The following is a 25,141-nucleotide window of genomic DNA, read 5'->3' on the forward strand; positions in this document are numbered from 1 at the left end:
GCTGATCTCAGTAAAAGTGACCGTGAAGTTGTCAGATTGTTGTCTCATCCCACCTGATCACCAGCAACATTTCCGGGAAGGAAACCTGCCCCGTTGCCTTGTTTTTAACATTTACTGTTTATTAGTTTCTCAGATAAATGTAACGAAATTTCTGTGAAAATCCCTTGGACCATAAATGCGACTCCAGTCCCTAATCAATGTGATTCATCACAGTGGTTAGCACTGCTGCCTCACAGCGTCAGGGACCTCGTTTTGATTCCTGGCTTGGGTCATTGTCTGTGTGGAGTCTGCATGCTCTCCCCGTGTCTGCATGGGTTTCCTCCCATCATCCGAAAGACATGCTGGTTAAGTGGATTGGCTATGTTAAATTCTTCCACAATGTGCCCAAACAGGTGCCAGAATGTGGCAACTAGGGGAATTTCACAGTAACTTCATTGCAGTGTTAATGTAATCCTTACTTGTGGCTGATAAATAAACTTAACTATTCTCTGAAGGAGCCTAAAGTCAAACTGCAAGTGAAACTGCATCTGTCCTTCATTCCCCATTAATTTACTGTTATAAAAGCAAATACACTGAAATAAATACCCCTAATACTCATGGTGTGGCATATACTAACTCTGTGAAATATCATTTTTTTACAGTATATTTCTTTGTGTTTGAGCGTGCTAACATTTGGAATGTGTGTTCATTCTCTGGAGTCTGTTTTATTGTTATGGCAGAATCTGTGGTGAATGATGCCAACAACGACAATAAATCGGGAGCAGTGGATGTGTCTGCCAGTCAACATGTGATGGTGTGTGCCCTGCAGGAACTTGGCAGCCTGGTACAAAGCCTGAGTGCCACTGCTTCTCCCCTTCTCCAGGAACCCTCCATTGGTAAGTGAGGCAGCGGATAGCTGCATGGACTCAGGCAGGTGCAATGGCCAAAACAGCGGCTTACATTTAGAAACTACCTCCGATGTCCCAGGCCCCTCTCGGCATGTGCCAAAGTTCTATCCGGCCAAGTGGAGTGAGACCATCTCAGCAAATGTTACTATTGGACAAGTCAGATTCCAGGGTGAGACCCTGCTTGATGGATCCCAGTTTGGAATTTTTCTGTTCAGAAACGTGGAGGGTGGCAACTGAACAGAGTCACAGAGGCTGCTGATGTACTTTTGACAAAAGAATAAACCACTTATTAAACAAGAAAAGGTGAACTATGACACAGTCCTCTTTCACACCTGCTACCTTTACAGATAGATACAGATTCATAAGGATAACACAAGATACAACTTTTATGTAATATTCTAATGCTCCCACTATTTGCACTGCTTACGTAAACCAAGGGGCAATCTGTGGTCAGACACCCCATAGTCTTAAACCCACCATGAGTTCTCTACATGTACATTTCCAATCATCAAAACCCAACTTCTCCAGTTTCTTCAATGATTCCAGTCTTTCATCCCAGCCCAGGTATCATTCTGCTAAACTGCCACCGTATTTTCTGCAGGATCATGTTCATTCTTCCTACACTTTGATGATTAGAACTGTACACCATACTCCAGCTGAGGCTGAATCCATGCTTTAGAATCTCTACAGTGCAAACGACTTTGGCTTTGCTTGAATTCGCTGTTTCCATTTACCAAGCCAAGTCAACCAACATATCAAAGGAACGGTCAGGGAGATACAGAGATATGAAAGTTATCGTAAGACGTAGGAGCAGAATTAGGCCATTTGGCCCATCGAGTCTGCTGTACCATTCAATCCCTCAAACCCATTCTCCAACCTTTTCCCTGTAACCTTTGATCCCCTAACCAATCACGAACCTATCTATCTCTGTCTGAAATACACTCAATGACCCAGCCTTCACAGCCTTCTGTGGTGGTGAATTCCACAGATTCGCCAGCTTCTGGCTGAAGAAATTCCTCCTCACCTCGGTTCTAAAGAGACGTCCCTTTGCTCTGAGACTGTGCCCTTGGATCCTAGTCTCTCCGACTAATGGAAACATCTTCCCCATGTCCAGTCCATCCAGGCCTTTCAGTATTCTGTAAATTTCAGTGAGATTCCCCTTCATCCTTCTAAACTCCAAGTACAGAACCAGAGTCTTCAGACTCAGCCAATCAGAGCTCCCTACTGTCTAAATGTGGAGGTTGGACAATGAGCTTGTTCACCTCATTGCTGCCCAGCAAAGCTGCTGTCCCCCTCTCTGAATGAATATTAAGCTTCAGACAGACTCAAAGGGGGACCTCATACATCAAGCTTTTCATTCCTGGGATCATTCTAGTGAACTTCCTCTGGACCCTCTCCAAGGACAGCACATCCTTTCTTAGGTACAGGACCCAAAATTGCTCCCAGTATTCCAAACGTGGTCTGACTAGAGTCTTGTATAACTCAGCAATACATCTCTGCTTTTGTATTCTAATCCTCCCGAAATTAATGCTAACATTGCATTTGCCTTCCTAACTGCTGACTGAACCTGCAAGTTAACCTGAAGAGAATCCTGAACTAGGATTTCCAACTCCCTTTGTGCTCCCGATTTCTGAATTCTCTCCCAATTTAGAAAATAGTCCACACCTCTATTCTTCCTACTGAAGTGCGTAACCTCACACTTTCCCACGTTGGTTGATTCACAGTATGTAAATGGTGTGATCAAATTAGGTGTGGAAAATGGTCGAGTCCAAATCCCCTGAAATATCACACTCTTGCCCTGCTGCAGATAGAGCATACTGAGTGTAACAGGGCAAATCAGGGCCTTGAGATTAAGAAAAGAGCAATGAGGGCTGATCAACGCTGTCAGGAGTGACTTGGGAGGTTAAGATCTTGAACTCAAATACAAGAACAAAGAACAGTACAGCACAGGAACAGGCCTTTCGGTCCTCCAAGCTGGTGCTGATCATATTTGCCTATCTAGACCAACTGCTTATATCCCTCTATTCCCCATTTGTTCATGTGCCTATCAAGATAAGTCTTAAATGCGGCTAACATTACTGCCTCAACCAGCTCACTTGCTGCATTCCAGGCCCCTACCACCTTCTGTGTAAAAAAAAACTTCCTCCGCAGGTCTCCACTGAACCCCCCGCCGCCCCCCCATCGTGAATTTGTGCCCCCTTGTAATTGTCATTTCTGCCCTGGGAAAAAGCTTCCAACTATTCACCCTATCTATACCCCTCATAATTTTATACGCTTCGGTCAGGTCACCCCTCAGCCTCAGTCCTTCCAGGGACGACAATCCTAGCTAATTCATTCCCTCCTCATAACTAATATCCTGCATACCAGGCAAGATCCTGATAAGAGACAAGATAGGCAGGTTCATAACGCAGCAGAGAAAGTGAGCTGCAATGTTTGGTTCAGATATGCTGAGATAGCAGAAGAGCAAAGTGCTGAATGAAGGTTATTTTAAGACAGACATGGGGAAGTGGATTTATTTTAGGTTAAGGATGATCAAGCAGAGCAGGTTGCTGGGAGAGGCTGAGGTCAGGCTGACAGTCTGATTTAAGAACCAAGCAGATACTGGAGATGGTAGGGCTGGAAGCCAGCAAGAATGAGATCAAAGCTGGAGGAATTTCTTCACCCTGTGATCTAGGGATACATTTTGTTAAAGCTGAAAACATTATGTGTACGTGTATACATAAAGGTAGCCATATGCTGCACATACATTGCTACAAAAGGCTTAGAAAACATAGAATCCCTGCAGTGCAGGAGGCCATTCAGCCCATCGAGTCTGCACCGACAACAATCCCACCCAGGTTCTTTTCCCGTAACCCCACATAATTACTCTGCTAGTCCCCCAAGGGTCAATTTAGCATGGCCAGTCCACCTAACCTGGACATCTTTGGACTGCGGGAGGGAACCTATGCAGACGTGGGGAGAGCGTGCAAACTTTGCACAGACAGTGACCTGAGGCCAGAATTGAACCCAGGTCCTTGGCGCTGTGAGGCAGCAGAGCTAACCACTGTGCTGCCCAGTTACCATGGCAGAACATGGGCAATACAAGACATTAATAACAAGTAATTCAATGGATGTTTTCATTGGAATGTGTAAAAATTGTCATTGATTTGATTGTCATCAATCTAACCACTTAATTTGGCAAATCCTAGCTGTTTCAATGTTAGCTCTATATGTAATACTTCTGATATAAAACATCGTGAGGCTCTTCACAGTGATATTATTAAATAATATGACTCCAAGTCACACAAGGAGATAACTCAGATGGTCAAAGCTGGTTAAAGAGGGAATTTTCAGGAGATTTAAGTTTATTTATTAGTATCACAAGTACGTTTACATTAACACTGCAATGAAGTTACTATGAAAATCCCCTAGTCACCACACACTGACACCTGTTCAGGTGTACTGAGGGAGAATTTAGCAAGGCCAATGCACCTAACCAGCACGTCTTTTGGACTGTGGGAGGAAACCGGAGCACCCGGAGGAAACCCACGCAGACACGGGGAGAACATGCAAACTCCACACAGACAGTGACCCAAGCCGAGAATTGAACCCGAGTCCCTGGTGCTGTGAGGCAGTAGTGCTAACCACTGTGCCACTAAGGAGGACAGAGAGGCAAAGAGGTTTTAGGAAAGAATTTCAGAGCTTGGAGCCGAGGCAGCTGCTAACTCAATAACGATTGGAACAAATCTGGCAGCAAACAGACTAATTGGTGTTGGAAAATGTACTTCCAATTCAACTCTCGGTGTGATTGATTTTAAATACTGTTCCGCTTTCTATCCAGCAGTAAAACCGTTACTTTTGCTAACGCTGCTTTTACTGCTACTTAATGAACTGAAGTTGTACTGCGGACAGGAGGACTTCATCCCAGTCATGCTTCATTTCTTTGTTCACTGTCAGTTTGGTCTGAGAAATTGATCAGAATAATGGTGAAACAGTGTTACAGAACAAATAATGAGAGATTGCACAGAATCAAATTTCAAAGGTTAACGTTCTGCCTTTAGAAAAGATATGCTGAGGTATTTTACCATAAACTCAGGACTTTTTTTTCTCCCCTTCTTGAAAGGTCTTCTGGAGACAGTGACCTCCGTCTTGCTCCACCCAAGTATGGCTGCCAGACTGGGCGCAGCCTGGTGCATGCGGTGTATAGCTGTGGCATTGCCTTACCAACTGACTCCACTGATGGACAGCTGTGTGGAACGCATCAACAGCCTCAAGACATCTCCAGAAGCTGTCACGGGGTACAGCTTCGCAATGGCGGCATTGCTGGGCAGTGTGCATCAGTGCCCTCTTGGAATTCCTCATGCCAAAGGAAAGGCAAGTGCCAAATGATTTATATTTAAACATGGCCTTTGGTGACCACGGGGTATTCTGAAGCATCTTACAGTCAATGTAGTGCGAGTGCTGTCGTTATGTTGGACTCTCGCACAAAGCACTGAGACAATGATTTGAATTGATTTGATTTATTAGTATCACATGTATTGGGATACAGTGAAAAATATTGTTTCTTGCGCGCTATACAGACAAAACATGCTGTTCATAAAGAAGGAAAGGAGAGGTTGCAGAATTAATGTTACAATCATAGCTAGGGTGTAGAGAAAAATCAACTTAATGCCACGTAGGTCCATTCAAAAGTCTAATGGCAGCCAGGAAGAAGCTGTACTTGAGTTGGTTGGTACATGACCTCAGACTTTTGTATATTTTTCCTGATGGAAGAAGGTGGAAGAGAGAATGTCCGGGGTGCATGGGGTCCTTAATTATCCTGGCTGCTTTGCCGAGACAGTGGGAAATGTAGACAGAGTCAATGGATGGGAGGCTGGTTTGAGTGATGGACTGGGCTACGATCATGACCCTTCGTAGTTTCTTGCGGAGACGGAGCCATACCAAGCTGCGATACATCCAGAAAGGATGTTTTCTATGAGAAGTAAGTTGGTTTTAACGTATTATTTGGTCAGAACATCAGGATGAACTCTCCTGTTCAAAATAGTGGGATTCTTTACATCCACCTGAGAAAGCAAACAAAGCCTCAGTTTAACCTCTCATTAGCAAAGTGGCATTACAGCACCCCCTCACTACTGCACTGGGAGTGCCAGTCTGGATTTGTATGTTTGGGTTTTATGGTGGGACTTTCTGACCCAGATGTGTGAGTGTTGCCCCTTCAATCACAACAAACATTGCAAGCAAGCAATTGCACCAGGTGCAAGGGTGATGCACTGAATTAGACATTGGTATTTTCCATCTGAGGCTAGAGTTCAAATCCTACCCAGACTAACGCAAGGAAACAGCAAGAAGTCTCACAACACCAGGTTAAAGTCCAATAGGTTTATTTGGTATCGCGAGCTTTCAAAGTGCTGCTCCTCTGAAAGCTTGTGATACCAAATAAACCTGTTGGACTTTAACCTGGTGTAGTGAGACTTCTTACTGTGCCCACCCCAGTCCAACACCAGCATCTCCACATCAATGTAAGGAAAGACAGCTGGCTCTGACATGAAATGTGTCTTGGGCTTTCTTAGTCCAGTTCCTTGAGGACGTATGTTTCGCAGTTCAGAATAGCCTCAAACTTTGGTACTGATAGGCTCGTCCACGGGAAGAGTCAAAGGATGGCTCATTGAGAAATACCTCATTGATGCAGCAGGTTGAGGTCAGGGCTGCAGAGCATTGCTGGGGCAGTGTGGAGAGTGTGTGTGTTTCTCTGTAACTGTCTGAGCTATACCAGTTTAATTCAGTGTGCTGCTGGCTGTAATGATTTTACCATCATTGAATCGTGCAGCACAGAAGGTGGCTATTCGGCCCATCTTGCCTGTGCCAGCTGTTTGAAAAAGCTAGTCAATTACACCCCCCCCACCCTCCACACTGTTCTTTCCCCATCAAATTGCAGATTTTATTTCTCCAAACATATCCGAATCCCTTTTAAATGTTATTATCTCTGCCACCCTTTCAGGCACTATGTTCCAGATCTCTCAACTTGTATTAAATAAAAATTCTCCTTATCCCAGCTCTGGCTCATTTCCCCCATCTTAAATCTATATCCTTTGATTATTGACCATTCTGCTGCTGGAGAACAGTCTCTCTAGTCACTCTAAACCATTCCTGATTTTACTCACCTCTGTTAAGCTTTTCTGTGTTAAGGAGAATAATCCCATTTTCTTTGGTCTTTGGTCCCTGTTCCCTGATAACATTCTGGTAAATGTCCGCTGCTGGATGTGAGCTAGATTTAGTTTCTGTATTGTGAGTTGATTTGCCCCATTCTCTCTCTCTCTCTGCAGATGGTGGTGAGTATTGCGGAGGACCTGTTGCGCACAGCTTCTCAAAACAGCCGCCTGTCATTACAGCGCACACAGGCTGGGTGGCTTCTCCTGGGAGCATTAATGAGCCTAGGTTTGTATCTGGAGGATGCTGACCCTGAGAACTAGTGCGGCACTTCACAATATTAACATGTGAAAAACTTCAAAGGGAGGCAATGGCCTAGTGGTATTATCGCAAGACTATTAATCTAGAAACTCAGCTAATGTTCTGGGGATCCGGGTTCAAATCCCACCACGGCAGACGGTGGAATTTGAATTCAATTTAAAAAATCTGGAATTAAGAATCTACTGATGACCATGATGTCATTGTCGATTGTCAGAAAAACTCATCTGGTTCACTCATGTCCTTTAGGGAAGGAAATCTGCCATCCTTACCTGCTCAAGCCTACATATGACTCCAGAACCACAGCAATGTGGTTGACTCTCAACTGCTGATGGGCAATAAATGCTGGCTGGCCAGCCAGCGATGCCCATGTCCCATTGCTGAATAAAAAACGCTTTCTTTCTTTTGTGAAAGATGGTGTCGTTGGCACTGAGCAGGTCGCATGTAACATAAGTGCAGGTTCCATTTCCCTCACCTCTGTCTCGGTCAGTGGCACAGCAACTCAACCCCAACTTTACTACCCACCTACTATGGCAGCTTTTCTATTCGCTACAGCGGCTTTGTTTGGGCCAACCTTAAATGACTGTGTCAATTATGGCTGAACTTAGCAGGGCAATAGGACGTGGACTAAAAGTGGCCAACTCCATTTCAAGGAGAATTCTTGAATTCGGCAGAGAAAAATTCAAGAGATAAATGGCCAATGTCTTAAACGCAGTGTACCACCTTATTCCCCCTATGAAGAGTAGCGAGGCATGTTAAATGTCCACCAGCAATTGCTGGGTAGGCTACTTTGGACAAGATAGCTTAACCCAAGTGTAGCATGCAGAACATTGGTTTTGAAACATAAGCACCTTCTCAGCAGGGTGATGCAGAACAGGCCACTGCGATAATACCTCCACTTGACCAATTCTGTCAGCAGTCCAGACCAACCTTCCCCTCACTTTGGTAGACCAAATCAGAATCTAAAACTCTGAATTTAGCTCTCAGTTGTGATCATTGCATATATGACAGAAGCTTACTTAGACCTCAAGTGCTATTTCACAACCATAGTATATATCCTAGAGAGGTGGTGAATAGATGTCACTATTCCAGTGCATTATTAATTGATTTGTTATTCTCACATGTATTGGGATACAGTGAAAAGTATTACTTATTGCACGCTATACAGACAAAGCATACCATTCAGAGAGTGCATGGGGAGAAGGAGAGAGTGCAGAATAAAGTATTTCATTCATAGCTAGGGTGTAATATAAGATAGGTCCATTCAAAAGTCTGATGGGAGCAGGGAGATTGAGTAGATTGTTACAGTGACCTCAGATTTTTGTATCTTTTTCCTGATGGAAGAAGGTGGAAGAGAGAAGGTCCGGGGTGCATGAGGTCCTTGATTGTGCTGACTGCTTTTCCAAGGCAGTGGGAAGTGTGGACGGAGTTAATGGGTGAAAGGCTGGTTTGTGTGATGGACTGGGCGATGTTCACAACCCTTTGTAGTTTCTTGCAGTCTGGGGCAGAGCAGGAGCCATTCCAGGCTGTAATGCAATCTGAAAAGATGCTTTCTATGGTGCATCTGTAAAAATTGGTGAGAGACATGGCGAACGTGCCAAATTTCCTTAGCCTCCTGAGAAAGTAGAGGTGTTTGTGGACTTTTTTAACTGTAGCGTCAGTATGGAGGGACCAGGACAGGTTGTTGGTGATCTGGACACTGAAAACTTGAAGCTCTCGACCATTTCCACTTTGTCTCCATTGATGTAGACAGGGGCATGTTTTCCTTTATGCTTCCTGAAGATTCATTTTGATAGGGCAAACTTGAATGCGGATTACAGGGTCGGTGGCAGGGTTCTGAGGATTGTGGAGGAACAGAGAGATCTTGGGGTTCATATCCACAGATCTCTGAAGGTTGCCACTCAAGTGGATAGAGCGGTGAATAAGGCTTATAGTGTGTTGGTGTTTATTAACAGGAGGTTTGAGTTTAAGAGCTGTGGGGTTATGCTGTAACTATACAGGACCTTGGTGAGACCACATTTGGAATATTGTGTTCAGTTCTGATCACCTCACTATAAGAAGGATGTGGAAGCATTGGAGAGAGTGCAGAGGAGATTTACCAGGATGCTGCCTGGTTTGGAGGGTAGGCCTTATGAGGAAAGGTGAGTGAGCTGGGGCTTTTCTCTTTAGAGCGGAGGAGGATGAGATGTGACTTAATAGAGGTTTATAAGACGATGAGGAGGATAGATAGAGTGGACGTGCAGACTATTTCCTCGGCTGGATGGATGTTGCTGTTATTAGGGCGCATAACTATAAGGTTCGTGGTGGGAGATATAGGAAGGATGTCCGAGGTAGGTTCCTTACACAGTGTGTGGCTGGAGTGTGGAATGCACTGCGTGCTGTGATACTGGAGTCGGACATTTTAGGAACTTTCTGGTGGTTATTGGATAGGCACGTGGAACACACTAGAATGATAGGGAGTGGGATAGCTTGATCTTGGGTTCGGACATAACTTGGCACAACATCGAGGGCCGAAGGGCCTCTACTGTGCTGTACTGTTCTATGTTCTATCATGACAATTTCCTTCATTTTGTTGACATTGAGGGAGAGATTATTGTTGCTGCACCAGTTCACCAGATTCTCTATCTCTTTCCTGTACTTTGTCTCATCATTGTTAGAGACCCTACTCATTACTGTGGTGTTGTCAGCAAACCTGAAAATGGTGTTGGAGGGGAATTTGGCCCCATAGTTATAGGTATAGAAGGAGTATAGTAAGGGGCTGAGAACACAGCCTTGTGGCTGTGTCAGCCATGGATCAGATTAGTCTCCAGGAATTTAGTAATGGGGTGTGGGGAGAAGGAGGAGGGGGAATGCCCGGGAGTGAAATTTGACTGCTGGGTATTTGGTAAGAGCCAGGAGGGTTGTTGGTCACCACCTGCAGAAGCTTGAATGGTTTAAAATCCATGATCGGGCAGGATGTCAACTTGTATTGGTGACGGACTGAATGGCCAACTAAAGTGAAAATTCTCTCCCCAGGTCCTTCTGTAGTTCGCTATCATCTCCCCAAGATGCTGCTGCTTTGGCGCAATGTCTTTCCACGTTCCCTCAAAGAGCTGGAGGCAGAGAAGGCTCGAGGGGACTCCTTTACGTGGCAAGTGACTCTGGAGGGCCGAGCTGGTGCATTGTGTGGTAAGGACCAGTGAAATGATTAGCTACCAACATCCTAACTCTTCTACAGAAAACTCTTCTGCACGAAAAGAGTTGAGAAATTCCCCAGTTTGCCGGTCCATCTGAGTTACGGACAGGAGGGATCTCACAATCTGTCCGAAATCTCTTGTGCGACAGGTCTCCCGACAAAAACCAAACCTACATTTGTGTAGCACCTTCCACATACCTCAGGTAATGATAACATGCTTGCTCTGAAGTGTAGTCACTGCTTTGTGTAATGCAGCTGATACATAGTAAGATCCCACAAACAGCAACCTGAAGAAGGGCCAGGTAATACGTATTCTAATGGCATTGGTTGTGGAATGATTAAACGTCCCTCTGATTCCCACATCAGCACTAGGATGCCAACGTTGCTCATATCCGCAGCTCCTCGAATGGGTTTGAACCTACCACATATTTTGAATAACAGGCTTTTTGGTCAGGTGATTTTGAAGCCACACAAGCCACTTCCCATTTTAAATACGTTTTGTCATCCTTGTCCTTAGTTCCGTTTTCTGTCATGTCTGCAGTAAACCTCCCCTCAAATGCATTAATGATTTTGGCTTCAACTGCTCTACATGTTCATATTGTCACCGTTTCTCTGTAGAAAAAACTTGGTATTGAATTTGGCTTTTAGATTGTATTGTTAGCTGACTGTAATGTGGGTGTTACAGCTACTCTCCATTGGTTGGAGTCCCATTCCTGATTGCTATCCATCTGAGGAATGGCCACTTGGACACAGTTCCTGTGGGATGCCAACACAACGTTTTTAAAGTTTATGTATTAGTGTCACAAGTAAGGTTTACATTAACACTGCAATGAAGTTACTGTGAAATTTCCCTAGTCACCACATTTCAGTGCTTGTTTGGGTCAATGCATCTAACCAGCACATCTTTCAGAATGTTGGAGGAAACCGGAGGAAACCCACGCAGACATGAGGAGAACATGCAAACTCCACACAGACAGTGACCCCAGCTGGGAATCGAACTGAGATCCTTGGTGGTGTGAGGCAGCAGTGCTAATCACTGTGTCACTGTGCAGCCCCGCTGCACTAGCCTTTAGCACCTCGAGTAGAAATTGGGAGGCTACTGTGAGGGACATTACTCAAGAAAACCAGTACTTTATTTTTGAAATGGTCTCTTACTCTTTCTCTACAGCTATGAGGAGTTTTGTGGCTCACTGTCCTGAACTTCTCACTGAAGATGTGATTCGTAGACTAATGACCCCCATTGAATGTGCCATGCTGATGCTATCTCAGTGAGTATCTCCCAACGCTACATATCTGCTCTACACCTGAGATTGATTCAAGTACTTAACGGGACAGAGGCACATAAATCAAACTACAACTAACATTTTTTGCAATATACTTGATGAAGAAAATTTCTGAATGTGCTTTGTGTAATTAGACTAATGAGTGGGAGAGCCAGCAGGAGATCTTAGATGGATCGAGGACCCAGACAGAAGAATATTGGAGAATGGGGCTCTGGGTCTGAAGAGTATTAGAGAATGGAGGTCCTGGTCAGGGGAGTATGAGAGAATGGGAGGTCCCTGTCGGGAGAGTATTAGAGAATGGGGTCGCGGTCGGGAGAGTTTTAAAGAATGGGGGTCCAGGCTGGGGAGAGTATTAAAGAATGGGGGTCCAGGTTGGGGGAGGATTAGAGAAGGGGGGTCCCTGTCAGGAGACTATTGGAGAATGGTGGCCCAGGTTGGGGGAATATTAGAGAACGGGGGCCCCAGTCAGGGGAGTATTAGAGGATGGGGGTCCCGGTCAGGGGCGTATAGACAGGGGTTCCTGTCGGCAGAATATTGGAGAATGGGGATCCCGGTCGGGAAAGCGTTTTGGTGCAAGGAGAGGTGAGTAGATGCTGAGGTGTCAGACCGGTGTATTTGGGTGGGCGGGTGTGGGGGGTGGTAGTGGGAACGATATCAGAGATGAAAGTTGTCAGTCTTTCTGATAGATCGAATGTGAAGTTGGAAATTTAGCAGTAAACTGGACGATGAGAAGAATTTTTTTGATAGGGTCTTTCGCTGTACCACAGGGAAAGTTGGCAGTGAACTGGCACTCTGCTGCACCACAGCCATTTGCAACTCTGAGGAATGTTAATTGGTTGGAGGTGAGACTTCCAACCCTCATTCAGAGAGAAGACCTACCTCTGAGAGCTGCTGCTTAACCTGACTGGCCAACTGCAACGTCAGGAATGGTGGCCATTAATGAGACTACAAGCAGCCTCCTGAATCAAAGCACCACAGCACAGGACACAGACCTCCAGGCTCCTGTGGGGAGCAGAAATCCATCAGAATGAAGGCGTGTGCATTGGAGGGTCACTCGGGGGGGCCCAGATCCTGAGGGGTGATGGGCACGAAATCTCAACAGGGGCCCAGTCCTGCCCATATCATGAGCAGAATAATCTGCCACTCTTCCTCCATTGTCCCCATTCTGTGTCATCCGCCCAACCCCATCCAGCGTCAGAATTAAGGTCACCGTGGGAAGCTGCTTTTAAGTGGCCACTAATTGTGAAGGTGGCAGGAAGCCCACCTTGAGAATGTCGTGGTCATGCCCGCATGCAAGCCCACCCACGGGGTCTGTGAAACTCTGTCCACCTGAGATACTGCCAGATAGATCCGCTAGTAAGAGCATGGAATTCATGACAGGAATCACAAAGGTCACCGGCGCTGCCCTTATCACATTGTCTGGCGCTCAAATGGACAGATCAGACCTGAGTTTACAGATCACCTTTGTTTTCCACACTATTGTTGTGCATGACGCAGCACTGGATATGCTGAGAGGTCAGCATGTGGAAAAGGTTGAAGTCTGCACCTCCTTTTAAAAACCCAAAGAATTACTTAAACGGTACTCAAGAAGGAAATCCTCCTTGTAACCACCAGTCATTTATTTACCAGCATCCCGTCAGTCATCAAGGCCTATGGAGCTCAGCTGAAGGCAAGTGCAGCAATGGTGCGTTTGCGTCTCTATGATATTCTGGCTCTTCTGCCTCCAAAAACCTATGAAGGTAAATAAAGTGCAATCCCTTCCCTTTTGAATGTTATTGTGATTTTTTTTTTATTGAAGTTGACATTGATAAGAGTAAAGGAAATTGTTTGCATGGTGCCTGCAGAAACAGTCCATTCTGCACAACATAGCCTGCTGGCATCTGTGCCCCATACAATCTTCCTCCTACCCCTCTCCATCTTAACTCACCAACATAACCTTTATCCTTTCTCCCTTGTGTGCTTATCTAAGTTCCCCATAATGCATATGTACAAAAATGTGAGGATTGGGTGGATTGGCCATGCTAAATTGCCCCTTAAGTGTCCCAAGATGTGTAGGTTAGGGGGAATAGTGGGGTAACAGGTCTGGATGTCAGGGGGATTACGTGGGGATACAGGGATAGAACCTGGGTGGGACTGTTGTCACTGCAGACTTGACAGGCTGAATGGCCTCCTGCACTGAAGGGATTCTGTGATATACTCTGCCTTGGTCACTTCATGTGCTGTTCTCACCACTCTCTGGGTAAAAAAGTTTCTTCCAAATTCCTTATTGTATTGTCTAGCTTATGTTTGAAGTGAAGTTTACTAGTCACAAGTAGGGTTACATTAACACTGCAGTGAAGTTACTGTGAAACTCCAGCGCGTGTTCGGGTACATGGAGGGAGAATTTAGTATGGCCAATGCACCCTAACCAGCTCGTCTTTCAGACTGATGTAGGAAACCCACACAGACATGGGGAGAACATGCAGACTCCACAAAGGCAGTGACCCAAGCCGGGAATTGAATCCAGGCCTCTGGTGCCGAGAGGCAGCAGTGCAAACCACTGTGCCACTGTTTTATCTTTGTCTTTAAATGTTGAATTTTGTTCGAACATTACTGGCGAATTGGCAGACTCTGACCTGTCATGTGCTTCAATAGAGCAAATAACGACTGTGAAAAGGATGCATAAAAGAAGACCATTGTGGAATTTGCCTGTTATTTTGACTACGTGTCCAAATTCAATAATGTATCAATGTTTCCATCACTAGCTTGCGAAAATACTGAGAGGTCCCAGATAATTGTTCTCGCTCAATTATGATTCTTTCCTAACAGGAAGCTTCAATGCTCTGCTTCGAGAGCTGGTTGCTGAATTTACATTGACTGACAATTCTGCTAATACAACTACTTCCCTATTGCGGTCGCTCTGCCACTACGATGACAGCGTTCTCCTCGGTTCCTGGCTGCAAGAAACAGACCATAAATCAATCGAGGATCAAGTGAGTAGCACAAGGGCCTCTGTTCCAAATAACCTGTTTCGTATTTTCCTTTATTGACTGAACCAGTTAAGTTCGCAAATGTTCACACTTGCTAGGAAGACGTTTGGTTTAATTAATGGCAAAGATTGCAGGCATTTATTTGTTGGGAAGAGCACACTGTTTCACAGTTAATCTCAAGAATAGTTAAATACATAAAGAAAGAACTTTAGAAAGACCTTATGATGTCCCAAAGCACCTTACAACCAATGAAATACGTTTGCCAAGTATAGTGACTTTCGTAATATATATTGTGGTAACCAAATATCACATATGGCACAGTGGTTAGCACTGCTGTCTCATAACACCAGGGGCCCGGGTTCGATTTCTGGCTTGGGTCACTGTGCAGAGTTTGCATGTTCCCCCATTCCTGCATGGGCTTCCTCCGGGTGCTCCGGTTTCCTCCCACAGTCTGAAAGACGTGCTGTTAGGTGCATTAACCATGCTAAATTCTCCCTCGGTGTACCCGAACAGGCACCAGATGTGGCGACTAGGGGATTTTCACAGTAACTTCGTTGTGGTGTTAATGTAAGCCTACTTATGACATTAATAAATAAACTTTAAAACTTAACATACAACAAGGTCCCACAGACAGCAATGTGAGAAGGAGTAAGAGGACCAGTTTTAGTGATGTTGAGTGAGGAATAAATATAGGTTTAAATTTCGCATTCGCTAGTTGTCAAGTATTCAATGCAGCCATTTTGGGAAAGCCAAGTACTTTCCCACGGAAAGAAAGTTAAAACTGGGTTGTGGCAATTTCCTGCCGCTGCTTTGGCCGGGTCGAGACCTTTCAGTCAGGGATCTGCTGCTGAAGGAACAAGGGTAAACCAAAAAGTGGGAAGGGATTACGATGCTTTCGGTTCCAACAGTCAGCCGTCATGCATAGCAGAGTACATTTTCCATGGCTCTGTTTCCTGGTTAATGACAGGAAAAGCTGGAATGCTGCGAGTTGTGTGCAGTGACCTCTGACATTCTCCAGAAGAGAGGAAAAACAGAAAATGCTGGAAAATCTTAGCAGATCTGACAGCATCTGTGGGGAGAGAATAGAGCCAATGTTTTGAGTCTAGATGGCCCTTCCTCAGAACTCTGATGAATGGTCATCTACACTTGAAATGTCGGCTCTATTCTCTCTCTACAGATGCTGTCAGACCTGCTGAGATTCTCCAGCATTTTCTGTTTTTGTTTCAGTTTCCAGCAACTGCAGTATTTTGCTTTTACATTTTAGAAGAACACAGCTTTCTGATGGGGTTGTGTTAGGGCCCAGGACGCCAGATTGGATCCCAACAATTTTTCCATTTTGGTATAAATGTAAGGAAAGGATACTTCCTTCCAGGAATGATTCTGCTATCAAATTAGGGATCTTTTATCAAAACCAGCTTTATTCATAACACAGTTTAAATACAACTCCAACAAAGGGAGCAGCTTCACCAATAATGATCAAACAATACTTAAAAGGTGAAAGGAAGCAACTTCAACTTCTAACTTACCTCTGATTCAGTTCCAAATTAGCAACACAAGGGCACAACTTCAGACTAAACGGATGATCCTTTAAAACAGAGATGAGGAGGAATTTCTTCAGCCAGAGAGTGGTGAATCTGCGGAACTCTTTGCTGCAGAAGGCTGTGGAGGCCAAGTCATTGAGTGTCTTTAAGACAGAGATAGGTTCTTGACTAATAAGGGGATCAGGAGTTATGGGGAAAAGATAGGAGAATGGGGATGAGAAAAAAAATCAGTCATGATTGAATGGCAGAGCAGACTCGATGGGTCGAGTGGTTTAATTCTGCTCCTATATCTTATGGTCTTATTCCTACAGACATAAAGGTCACTTTACATCTAGTTAGCAATCACAAATATACTTGCTATAATCAGTGAGACAACCTTAGAGTTTTCAGAGATGTGGAGGTTTCAGAAGCATTCTAAATTCTCCTAACATCAACCAGACCAGCCAAACTCCAAGTCCTTTCTGCAAAAACTCTTTCATTCTCTGCTACAGATCCAGGACTGCACATAAACCACATCATCACATGACCCTGTCAATCACTCTAAAATCCCAGGGGAACTTAAGTAAACAAAAGTTCATTAATTCAAGTTAACGTAACCACTTGCAAGGTTGAAGTGAGTAATTATCCTGCTCTCCCAGCATCTGAACTGTATTCCTTCCAAAGATATTGATTACCTGTAACACAAAGCTGAATCTTAAACATTTTCCTGAAACACAAAAAATCTGTATTTTTTAAAATCCATTCGTGGGATATGGGCACGGCTGGCTGGCCAGCATTAATTGTAAGAAGTCTCTCAACACCAGGTTAAAGTCCAACAGGTTTGTTCTTTAACCTGGTGTTGAGACTTCTTACTGTGTTTACCCCAGTCCAACGTCGGCATCTCCACATCAGCATTTATTGCCCAATCCTATTTGCCTGAGGGCAGTTGAGAATCAACCATGTTGTGTGGGTCTGGAGTCACATGTAGGCCAGACCAGGTAAGGATGGCAGATTTCCTTCCCTAAAGGTCATTTGTAATAAATAGAGGGCACATATAATACATTTTCACACTCATCACAAATGGAAACGTAGAAATCCTTGTGACACCAAAATAATCCCAATCTTATAGTAATTAAATTACTGATGTCCTAATAGACCTTCATTACTGTGACTTTACTCTTGAATTATTGGGGGGGGATTTGCAGATGTATTTCCCAACTTTAATCAAAAGAAGCGCTAACTCCACTCAATCCTGTTGCTCTTTTCTCCCATTCGCTCTTCATGCCAAAGTTTTTAAACTTTAGACTTACTTTTCTTTGCCCGATCTGCCATCCCTTCAAAATCATTCAGTGACAGAACTGGATATTATTAGCAATTTGCCACCTGCTTCAGAGGCCCAAACGTGCTTTACCTCGATGGTTCGCGTTCTGAAAGCAGCTCCTGCTGCATCGGTAACATGGTAGCAGGCTTCCAGGGTGTGAGCTCTCACAAGCAGCGATTAAGGAATGATGTACCTGCTTTTGGGTCGTATTGTTGAAGGGGGTAATGTTCGGCAACGCACTAGAACATTCTGTTTTCCCTCTTCTCCCAGCACCCGAGAGAGCAAACAGGGCCTCGGTTTAATGTCCTGACCAAACAACAGGATCTCTGACAGTGCAACACTCCCTCAGCACTGTACCGAGGTTATGAACCCGGACGGACGGCACAGTGGTTAGGCCTGCTGCCTAACAGTGCCACGGATCCAGGTTTGCTTCCTGGTTTGGGTCACTGCCTGTGCGGAGTCTACATATTCTCTTTGTGTCTGCATGGGTTTCCTCAGGGTGCTCAGGTTTCCTCCCACAGTCTGAAAGATGTGCGGGTTAGGTGGATTGGCCATGCTAAATTCTTCCTCAGTGTACCCGAGCAGGTGCTGGAGTGTGGCGACTGGGGGATTTTCACAGTAACTTCATTGCAGTGTTAATGCAAGTCTACTTGTGTCAATAATAAATAAACTTTAAACTCAGCAATATAACTCCCATTTAAGATGATATTTCAGTTACCTTTTTCATCTTTTTTGGCTCCTATAATCCATTTGGAGGTGGGAACAAATTTATTTTAAAATACTTTTTACCCCAATCAACCAGAAGTCTGTAAAGAAAAGATGGCCCTTGAGCAGGTTTTTTTTTGCATTTCCTACAAATCAAAGAAGATATCAGTTGTTCTCAAAAACAGTGGTAGACCCCAGCACTTAGCTGATTAAACTGTGTTGGGAGGTTGTGTCATTCAGATGAGTAAGAGTTTCACCTCCTCTCAGCTTGAAAGTTACCACAGAGCTATTTCAAAGAACAACAACAACTTGCATTTCCTCAGTGCCTTTAACATCATAAAACATCCCAGGTATTTTATAGGAGAATTGTGGAACAGAATTCACATGAGGGGATATTAAGGCAGATGATCAGAAACTTGATCATTGAGGCATGTTTCCTGGAATTCCTTAAGGAAGATGGATTGGAAAGGAGCTGGAAAGATAGTGAAAATTCCACAGCTGATGGCCTTGGCAAATGAAGTTTAAAGTTTATTTATTAGCATCACCAGTAGGCTTACATTAACACTGCAATGAAGTTACTGTGAAAATCCCCTAGTTGGCACACTCTGGTGCCTGTTAGGGTAGACTGAGAGAGAATTTAGCATGGGCAGTGCACCTAACCAGCACATCTTTCGGACTGTGGGAGGAAATTGGAGCACCTGGAGGAAACCCACACAGACACAGGGAGAACGGAATAGCCGCCAATGGTGGGCCTCCCTGGTTTCCTGGCCAATATTTGGACCTCAAGCAAGATCACTTGGTTATTGTAACATATAGCACAGGCTGCCATATGTCCTGCATTAAGATAGTAACTATACTTCGAGTCCTTTATTGACTGTGAAGCACTTTGGGGCGTTCTGAGATTATTATTAAACGTACGTCTCTGTTCCAAACCCTGCTGCGTTTGTGAAATAGCTGGGAACAGGACCCACCTGCTCCCCTCACACCTTTCCCACTACAAGGAAAATACACTACAATTTCTCCAGTCTGCCATACTTGGGACCAAGTCATTAATGGATTTTAGAATGTCCTGGATTATAGAACGATGCTAATCACCTGTATGTGAACCGGAAAACAATACAGATATTTCAAACATTAACAGTGATAAAACATTACGAGATAATGATAAAAATTGTTTTACTGATCCAAGTTACTTATCTATTTTCTTCATGGTTTCCACCTTTCCTGATATTAGTGAAACATGCTAATGTTTGACTTCTTTCCTTACCATGGAGCGATGTTTAAAAAACTATATGGCACCATGGTGGTTAGTGCTGCTGTCTCACAGCTCCAGGGATCCAGGTTTGATTCCCAGCTTGGGTCACTGTCTGTGTGGCGTCTGCACGTTCTCCCCGTGTCTGCGTGGGTTTCCTCCGGGTGCTCCAGTTTCCTCCCACAGTCAAAAGACGTGCAGGTTAGGCAGATTGATCATTGTAAATTCAGCCTTTATAGTTGACCCTTTCCCCTGAGGCTGTGCCCCTCCCCCACCTTAATTCTAAACTCCCTGGTCAAGGGAAGCATGAAAAGTAGATAAAGGAATGAAGCCTGAGTCTGTTTAAATGTCTTAGAGTTCAAACCTAGCACCAATAGAAACCATCCTGAAACAAAGTGCACCTGACTTGTACTGCCTGTGTTTTGCGTTGCTGTCAAAACAGCTATCGGAAGAGTTTGCTTTATTGAGATCCCCCCCAATTGCTTTGCAGCTCCAGCCAAACAGTGCATCAGGAAGTGGAGCCTTGGAGCATGACCCATCCTCAATTTACCTGCGTATCCCTGTGGGTGAGGCTGTGCCTGGGCCTCTTCCGCTCGGAGTCTCAGTCATCGATGCCTCAGTTGCCCTCTTTGGTGTGGTATTTCCTCACGTCTCTTTCAAGCATCGGTGAGCATTTTATTTCACTTTGCTGTTGATCGATGCAACTATTTTTGGACTTAATAAGTTGGGAAGGATTAGGGTAATGTTGCGGAAGACTTGACGAACCGGCGCTGCTATCTCAAGGCACCAGGAACCTGTGCTTGATTCCTGACTCGGGTCACTGTCTGTGCAGAGTCTGCATGTTCTCCCCGTGTCTGCATGGGTTTCTTCTGGGTGCTCCGGTTTCCTCCCATAGCCCAAAAGATGTGCTGGTTAGGTGCACTGGCTGTGGTAAATTCTCCTTCAGTGCACCCAAACAGGTGCCGGAGTGTGGTAACTAGGCGATTTTCACAGTAACTTCATTGTAGTATTAATGTCAGCTTACTTGTGACACTAAGAAATAAATAATCAACTCTTCATTCCATGAAGCGGCGAAGCTAACCACAGTGAGGGGGCGCACTAACCTCGTTGGGGGGGGGGGGGGGGAACGACGCTAAACACAGTGGAGGGGGTTGGCACTAACCACAGTGCGGGGAGGGGGAACAACGCTAACCACAGTGGAGGGGAGTGGCGCTAACCGCAGTGGGGGTGGTGGTGGCGCTCACTAAGTCGGGGGTGGGGGGGTGTGGAGAGTGGCTAGTTACCGCAGAGGGTGGGGGGGAGCGGCATGGCTAGCTGCTGACACTTTTGGAGTTATCAAACTACCACAGAACCTATTTCATTAGGAACACTGTTCACTTGTTGCTTGTTTTTAAATTCACCTTGCATTGGAAAAATATTGAACATTCTAACCTGTAACCTTGAGATGTGAGGTTATGTCATGTTGTGTGTGTCCACAGGCTCCAGATGTTGGACCATTTTGCTGAATGCATCAAGCAGGCAAAGGGTGTGCGTCAGCAGGCTGTACAGATCAATATCTTCACTGCTGTGCTCAGTGCACTGAAGGTAGGATTCTTTCACTGAGTTTTAAACAAGCCCTGAGGAGGCAAACACAACCTGGGTCCAACATCCCATCCAAAAGACAGTACCTCTGACAGTGCAGCACTTCCTCTCAGTATCGCACTAGGAGCTTTTTTTGCTTCGTTCATTGGATGTTGCCATCAATGGCTCATTGCCAATGAAATGGCGGTGGTAAGCCATCCTGTTGATCCACTGCAGTCCATGTGTTGTAAGCAGAGTCACAGTGCTGTTAGGGAGGGAGCTCCAGGATTTGGCCCATCCGAGTCAGGATGGTGAGTGGCTTGGAGGGGGACTTGAAGCTGGTGGTGTTCCTATGCACCTGTTGTCCTTGTCCTTCTAGGTGGTAGTATTGTGGGTTAAGAAGGTGATGTCGAAGGAATCTTGGTGAGTTGCTGCAGTGCATCCTGTAAATGGTACACACTGCTGCCACTGTGCGTCGGTCGTGGAGGGCCTGGATGTCTAAGGTGGTGGATGAGATGTCAATTTAGCGGGCTGCTTTTGTCCTGGATGATGTTGAGTTTCCTGAGCTGCATCCATCTGTAGAATTTCCAGCCTCTGACCTGCTCTTGTTGCAGCAGTACTCATATGGCCAGCACAGTTCAGGATCTGGTCAATGGTAATCCCCTGGGAATGTCAGTCTAAACAATGTGCTCATCTCTCTGAAGTAGCACTTAAACCTACAACTTTCTCAGTCAGGTGGGAGTGCTACTCACGGAGCCATGGATAATTCCTGACTGATTCCTAACATCCGGAGCTCAGAGCAGACAAGAATATTTCTAAACTATTCTTGTGGGATGTTCTATATGTTGCATAATTTACTTTTATTACAATGGCGATAGCTAACAGATGTACTGAATTAATCTTGTCCTGCCCTGTACACTTCCTACATTCCAGCCAATAAGTGAAACATCTTAATGAGCATTTCATTCTCCTTTTTAGGGTCTAGCAGAGAACAAAAGTACCCTGGGACCTGACGAGGTGCGGAAGTCAGCGCTGGCACTAGTCATGGGTGTTCTTGATAACCCCAATCCAATTTTGCGGTGTGCTGCTGGAGAAGCTCTGGGGAGGATGGCCCAGGTGGTTGGAGAGGCCACTTTCATAGCCAGGATGGCACAGCACAGTTTTGACAAGTACGGTTTAATTACAGTGATGCTTCAGTCAGAGACATTCCGAGTGCCTTGTCCCTTTTACTCGTCTCCCACCCAATCTGATAAGTTCTTGTCAGCAAGACCCTTCTATTTTTCATTGCTCATTGTCACTGTTTTGCGTATCATTACATTAGACCATGCGATATAGGAGCAGAATTAGGCCATTCAGCCCATCGGGTCTGCTCTATCGTTCAATCGTGGCTGATCAGTTTTATTATACAGAACTAACAGTCCCAAAGTAGGCCCTTCAGCCCAACTGGTCAATGTTGATGCTAATACTCCCTAAAGTCTCCACCCACTCCCCTTCATCATTCCCACCAACATATCCTTCTTTCTCTCCCTCTCTATCTTCCCTTTAAATGCTTCTTGTTACTTGCCTGAACTATTCCCTGTGATAGTGAGTTCCACATTCTCACCATTCTCTGGGTAGAGTTTCTCCTGATTGGATTTATTAGTAGCTGTCTTATATTTATGTCCCCAGTTTGGGAATCTTCCACAAGTTGAAACATTAATTCATATTCCCATGTCCTTGCTCTTTCTTCCCCTACTTTGTTCCAATTACATCTTGGTAGAAAGATTCTAGTTTTCAGACGGAACTTAAAGCTGCTTCATTCAAGACCTGAGACTTGGTAGATCAAATGTTAAGACGCTGGCAGATAGATTGCCCAAGACCACCAATGGTGCTTGAAATTGAACAAAAACAAATGAATATTTTCACACAGACCAGCAACTTGCGTTTGTTTCACACCTTGTAGTAAAATGTCCTACGGTGCTCCTCCTGTTCTGACATTCCTTTGAAACAAGGTTCATTTTAACCATTGTTTCTTTCTGTGTAGTAATGACACACACTATTTAAATATCCCCATTGAGTGAAGAGGAACTTCATATCAGTAATAAAGTCCTACGGAGAATAGTCGGGGCTTCACAGTGGTTACCGCTGCCGCGTCACAACACCAGGGACCCAGGTTCAATTCCCAGCTTGGCCCACTGTCTGTGCAGAGTCTGCATGTTCTCCCCATGTCTGCGTGGGTTTCCTCCGGGTGCTCCGGTTTCCTCCCACAGTCCAAAAGATGTGCTAGTGCATTGGCCATGCTAAATTCTACCTCAGTGTACCCAAACAGGCGCCTGAGTTTGGCGATTACGGGATTTTCACAATAACGTCATTGCAGTGTGAGTGTAAGGTTACTTGTGATACTAATAATTTAAACTTAAACAGTAGCTGGACAGCTCCGAGTAAAACAGCTTTGTGAACCTACGCACCCGGACATACTTTTTTCCGCCTTCTTCCATCAGGAAAGATATAAAAGTCTGAGGTCATGTACCAACCAACTCAAGAACAGCCTTTTCCCTGCTGCCATTAGACTTTTGAATGGACCTACCTCGTACTAAGTTGATCTTTCTCTACACCCTAGCTATGACTGTAGCACTACATTCTGCACTCTCTCCTTCCCTTCTGTATGAATGGTATGCTTTGTATAGTGCACAAGAAGCAACACTTCTCACTGTGTACATGTGACAATAATCAAATTCATTTGAGGACTAGCTGTGTTTTGGTATTAGGTCTGTTGAAGTGTATTTCCTTATAGATATTTGTTTTGTTAGACTGAAAGCTGCTCGTGACGTGGTGTCTAGGACAGGACATTCACTTGCGCTTGGCTGCCTTCATCGATATGTTGGTGGAATAGGCTCCGGGCAACATCTGAAGACGAGCGTCAGCATCCTCCTGGCACTTGCACAGGACGGTACCTCTCCTGAAGTTCAGGTAAATCCATTCAGAGTCTGAACCCCTGCTATTGTTGGTTCCACATTGTGAAGTGGTGGTGACAGGCTTGGACGTGCTTATATCTTTCAGACTTGGGCTCTTCACTCTCTGGCTCTGATCGTGGATTCCAGTGGTCCCATGTACCGTGGATATGTGGAGCCCACATTGTCACTCGTCCTTACCCTTCTGCTGACTGTTCCTCCTTCGCACACTGAAGTGCACCAGTGTTTGGGCCGCTGTTTGGGTGCACTAATCACCACTGTCGGACCAGAACTGCAAGGTAGCATGGCAGGGAAAGCAGTGAGATGTGAGCGGTCGGGGAGTCTGTTACTGGCCACAGCTACATTTAACTACCTTTTAAACGAAGGTTGCTTTGAGCATGGAATGTTTGGAATGTTGTTCATTTGTGCAATATTTTGCTTAGTTCAGTGTCCCAGTTATACAGAAATGTTGACTTAGTAAGTAGTAGCTGTTCACCTTTTTCTGTAGTGCTCCAAGAACATTTATAGAATCCCTATAATGCAGAAAGAAGCCATTCAGCCCATCAAGTCTACACCAACCACAGTCCTACACATTTAGCCTGCTAATCCCCCCGACACTAGGGTTACTTTAACATGACCAATCAACCTAACCCGCACATCTTTGGACTGTGTGAGGAAACCAGAGCAGCCGGAAGAAATCCGTGCAGGCACGGGGAGAATGTGCAGACAGTGATCTGAGGCTGTAATTGGACACGGGTCCCTGGCACTCTGAGGCAACAGTGCTCGACGCTGTGCTGTCCAAAGACTCCCTCTCCGGACACAGTCCAGAAATTTTGCGGCTTCCCGTTAGGGAATTGAACCCCGATCTCCCACGTGACAGGCTAGGATACTAACCACTATACTGACGAGGAACTGCGTTATGCCATAACTTAGTGGCTAGTATGCAGCTCTTTGGAGTCGGAAGGTTGGGGTTCAAGCCCCACTGCAGATACCTGCACACGAGCTCTAGGCTGACTCCTGTGCTGTACTGAGGGTGTGCTGCCCTGTCAGAGGTGTTGTCCTTTTGAGAAGTGGTTAAACCCAGGGCCTATCTAC

The 25,141-nt window shown here is 45.1% G+C and overlaps 1 protein-coding gene across 1 annotated transcript in view; it reads left to right on the forward strand.

Moving 5' to 3' along the window:
* Window positions 1-25,141, forward strand: part of heatr5b (HEAT repeat containing 5B) — an 89,487-nt gene that overhangs the window by 27,611 nt on the left and 36,735 nt on the right. Inside the window, exons 9-20 of the mRNA XM_080191897.1 lie at window positions 720-875; window positions 4,990-5,240; window positions 7,190-7,301; window positions 10,347-10,499; window positions 11,675-11,774; window positions 13,419-13,528; window positions 14,598-14,761; window positions 20,047-20,222; window positions 21,035-21,140; window positions 22,095-22,285; window positions 23,906-24,065; window positions 24,156-24,345. Coding sequence (XP_080048023.1) covers window positions 720-875; window positions 4,990-5,240; window positions 7,190-7,301; window positions 10,347-10,499; window positions 11,675-11,774; window positions 13,419-13,528; window positions 14,598-14,761; window positions 20,047-20,222; window positions 21,035-21,140; window positions 22,095-22,285; window positions 23,906-24,065; window positions 24,156-24,345 — 1,869 coding nt within the window. The remainder of the gene's footprint in view (window positions 1-719; window positions 876-4,989; window positions 5,241-7,189; window positions 7,302-10,346; window positions 10,500-11,674; window positions 11,775-13,418; window positions 13,529-14,597; window positions 14,762-20,046; window positions 20,223-21,034; window positions 21,141-22,094; window positions 22,286-23,905; window positions 24,066-24,155; window positions 24,346-25,141) is intronic.

This window comes from Carcharhinus amblyrhynchos, chromosome 7, assembly GCF_965287045.1.
Source record: "Carcharhinus amblyrhynchos chromosome 7, sCarAmb.v2.hapA, whole genome shotgun sequence".
Classification (NCBI taxonomy): domain Eukaryota; kingdom Metazoa; phylum Chordata; class Chondrichthyes; order Carcharhiniformes; family Carcharhinidae; genus Carcharhinus; species Carcharhinus amblyrhynchos.